The following is a 4120-nucleotide window of genomic DNA, read 5'->3' as shown; positions in this document are numbered from 1 at the left end:
TTGTGGTGTATGATCTGACATTAAGGAGAGCAGTTCGTCATTATTCAAGTTTCCTTCCAGGGACTCTATGAGCAGTGATGAGGTGTGGGCTCCCCTCTGGGTCACTGGGAGTATTTGAAGGACATGCTTGTTGTGTAGAACTGTTGACCCTGAACCCCAGGACCAGAAGAATATCCAGCTCTCGTGTGAAGCGTCTTCTGATCATGCAAATGGATGGGATTTCCGAGCAGGAAAGAGGTATGAAATCGATGATACTGATATTGTTCCTTCACCACCCTATACTATTTGTGACACATTTTAGGAAAAAGGAGTTATTTCATGGAACAACAAGAGAGTCATATTAGCAGGTAGCATTAAAAGTTTTCAAGTGGAAACAGGAAAACAAATCTGGGATAAGACATAGATACACTAAGCAATCTGACACCTCAGTGAGTAAACCCCCTCAGTTGTGGACACCAATCATCAATAAATAATATTCAGTAAATAGATGCACAACAAAAAAATAAACATTTTGATTATTAATAAAATGGTGGTTTGAAATGTTGCACCCTGGTAGATCTTAAATATTTTTTTATTTTTTAATTCCAGTATAATTAACATACATTGTACTGTTAGTTTCAGGTGTACAATAGACTGATTCAGCAATTCTATACGTTCCAGTGCTCATAACGATAAGTGTGCTCTTAATCCCCATCTCCTTTTTCACCCAACCCCTCCCCAATTCCCCTCTGGCAACCACCACTTTGTTCCCCATATTGAAGAGCCTAGATTTTTGTTTGTCTCTTTTTTTATTGTTTTATTTGTTTTGTTTCCTAAATTCCACATATGAGTGAATTATATGGTATCAGTCTTTCTCTGACTGACTGATTTCCCTTATCACGATACCCTCTAGATACATCCGTGTTGTAAATGGCTGCATTGAAATAAAAAGCTTCTGCACAGCAAAGGAAACAGTCATCAAAACAAAAACACAACTACTGAGTGTAAAAGATATTTGCAAATGACATATCCAATAAAGGATTAATATCCAAAATATATAAGGAACTTATAGCAAAAAAATTACCGGTAATTCGATTAAAAGTGACCAGAAACATGACCAGACATTTCTCCAAAGACGTCATCCAGGTGATCAGCAGACCCATGGAAAGATGGTCAATGTCACTCATCAGCAGGGAAATGCAAATGAAAATCACAATGAGATATCACCTGACACCTGTCAGACTGGATAAAATTAACAACACAGGAAACAACAGATGTTGGCAAGGATGTGGAGAAAGGCCAACCCTCTCGCAATGTTGGTGGGAATGCAAACTGGTGCAGCCACTTGGAAAACAGAGTGGAGTGGCTAAAAAAATTGAAAATAGGACTACCCTACAATCTAGGGATCTCACTACTGGGGTATACCCAAAGAAAATCTATTCTCATATTTATGGTCATCTCTTGACAGGTCAAACTATTTATCAAGTTTTCTTTCCATGTAGACTCCACTGGAGTTATATGTTTGCTCATCAGCATTTGCTAGTGACTATGGCAGGCGTTAGGACACCCAGGTGAATAACAGAATAAAACAAGGAAACTAGTTTTAAAGCACAGGAACATGTTTGTAGAGAAAGACCTGATGTTAAGCTTTTGATTTCTGAAGCCTCTGTTTCGGAAACAACCATGCTGAACAGACACATTGTCGGGTGTGGGACACTATTACCAGAAGCAGTCGGGCTGCCCCAGCCATGAAACACCTCTTCCAAAACCCTGATAACCTCCATACTGACACATGAGTGGCTGTGCCTTCCCTTCTGTGCCAGAATTTCACTCTGATGTTTTAAACTGGTCAATAAAGAGTGAACCTGCAAACCCCTAGTCATTCTGCCCTTGGACCCCAAATAACAGGCCCCCTAGACCTTTCTGCCCATCCCTGCAAGAACCTGTGATGATGAACCTTGTCTTGTTAGAGTCTCTGATGGGTGTGCTGAGGCCTGTCTTGCAGTCACAGTAAGAACCCAAGGGCTGGTGCTGCCACAGCAGAGGCTCTGGTCAGGGAAGCGTCTGTGGGAATGTTCACAAGCACAGGGCGCAGGGGGTGCCCAGGCTTTCCTAGCCTGAGCATCCCTTTCAGGAGCCTGAGATGTAAACAGAGCAAGGTTAGAATCCACATCATCAGGAAAAGGAGTGAAGGTGTGATATAAAAAAGACTGACAGTCTAGGTGAAAACTGGGGTTCTGTATTCTCATCTACAATAAGGTTATGTGAAGGGTTCTTGGCCAAGTATAGTTTCTTCCATATGAAGAATACAAATCATGATTATTCTTTTAGGAAATCTAGGGAAATTTTACTTGGCATGAGATAAGTCATTTAAAATGAAATTATTTTTAAAAAATCCAACCTGCCCCACGTATGTTACAGAAATTTCCAGGCACTTGTGATATAAAGGTTGGAAAACACTGGGGACATATGAAAATGGAGAAAGGGGAAACTGTGTGTGTTTCAGACAGAGCAGAAGCTTAATAAAGTGAGTTATGCAAATGTATAGAGAAGTTGATTTCAAACAAATGGCAATTCCAGAGAATAAATAGAAGGAGCAGATTCTACTTCCAAAGCCTGATCAAAGAATAGCAGTTCCTGGCTCTGAGGTTGTGAGCCCTGCAATCATGGGCACTTCTTCAGCCCCAGGACCATTGGCCCTCACATCACTGGAACCCCAAGGACTTTTTTCAGAGCCCTTCTTATGTCTCTGTTCCTCAGGCTGTAGATGAAGGGGTTCAGCATGGGTGTGACCACTGTGTACATCACCGAGGCCACTGCACTTGCGTGGGAGCTCTGGGTAGCAGCAGAGCTAAGGTACACTCCTAGGCCTGTACAATAAAACAAAAATACAATGGAGAGGTGGGATTCACAGGTGGAAAATGCTTTATACTTGCCCTGAGCTGTTGAGATCCCACAAATGGAGGAAACTATCTTAGAGTAAGAGTAAGAGATCCCAGCCAGGGGAGCAGCAGCCAGCACCACTGTTGCAAAATACATCATCATGTCATTAAGAAAGGTGTCAGAACAGGCAAGTGGGACCACCTGATTGATTTCACAGAAAAAGTGGGAGATTTCCACCTCTCTGCAGAAGGTCAGCTGTAACACCATTAAGGTTTGCAATAAGGAATTCAGGGTACTCATGATCCAGGACACCAGAACCAGCAGTCCACAGAGCAGGGGGTTCATGATGACTTTGTAGTGCAGGGGGTGACAGATGGCCACAAAGCGGTAATAGGCCATCACACTCAGGAGAAAGGCATCCCAGCCTGAAAAGAGTAGGGAAAAGTATATCTGAGTGATACAACCATCATAGGTTATGTCTTTGCTCTGAGTCTGGATGTTCCACAGCATATTGGGGACGGTGGTGGAGGTGAAGCAGATGTCTAAAAAGGACAGGTTGGCCAGGAAGAAGTACACGGGGGTGTGGAGGTGGAAGTCAGAGCTGACGGCCAGGATGAGAAGCAGGTTTCCAAGCACAGTGATCAGGTACATGGAGAGAAAAAGCCCAAATAGCAGGGGCTGCAGTTCTGGTTTCTCTGATAATCCCAGAAGAAGAAACTCTGAAATTTGTGTATCATTGCCTGGTTCCATATGGTGGAGAAGACTACCAGTGAACAAAAAAACAACAGACTAATTTTTCAATACTGAACATTACAAGTAACATTGAAATTCTGCAATTTTCACTTTGCAATCAGAAATTCAATATTTGGGGGCGCCTGGGTGGCACAGCAGTTAAGCGTCTGCCTTTGGCTCATGGCGTGATTCTGGCATTATGAGATCGAGCCCCACATCAGGCTCCTCTGCTATGAGCCTGCTTCTTCCTCTCCCACTCCCCCTGCTTGTGTTCCCTCTCTTGTTGGCTGTCTGTATCTCTGTCGAATAAATAAATAAAATCTTAAAAAAAAAAAGAAATTCAATATCTTGGGGTTCCTGGGTGGTTCAGTTGGTTAAACATCTGCCTTCAGCTCAGGTCTTGATCCTGGAATCCCAGGATCAGGCCCTGTTTTGGGCTCTCCCCACAGCAGGGACTTTGCTTCTTCTCTGCCCTTCCCCCTGCTCCTGCTCTCTCTCTCTCTCAAATAAATAAATAAAATCTCAC

At 42.9% G+C, this 4120-nt stretch overlaps 1 protein-coding gene across 1 annotated transcript; it reads right to left on the bottom strand.

Moving 5' to 3' along the window:
- Positions 1 to 2679: 2679 nt before the first annotated feature.
- LOC123785610 (olfactory receptor 7A17-like) lies at positions 2680 to 3612 on the bottom strand. Its single transcript, XM_045787441.1, has one exon. The coding sequence runs from the start codon at positions 3610 to 3612 to the stop codon at positions 2680 to 2682; it is 933 nt and encodes a 310-aa protein (XP_045643397.1).
- Between the last annotated feature and the right edge of the window lie 508 nt (positions 3613 to 4120).

The sequence above is a fragment of the Ursus americanus genome, chromosome 14 (genome assembly GCF_024610735.1).
Source record: "Ursus americanus isolate L20-20 chromosome 14, mUrsAme1.1.p, whole genome shotgun sequence".
Taxonomy (NCBI): Eukaryota; Metazoa; Chordata; class Mammalia; order Carnivora; family Ursidae; genus Ursus; species Ursus americanus.
This window is presented reverse-complemented; position numbering and strand designations above follow the sequence as displayed.

Excerpts from the sequence above, each read along its gene's own strand:
- LOC123785610 (XM_045787441.1), bottom strand. The coding sequence starts at position 3,612 with ATGGAACCAGGCAATGATACACAAATTTCAGAGTTTCTTCTTCTGGGA.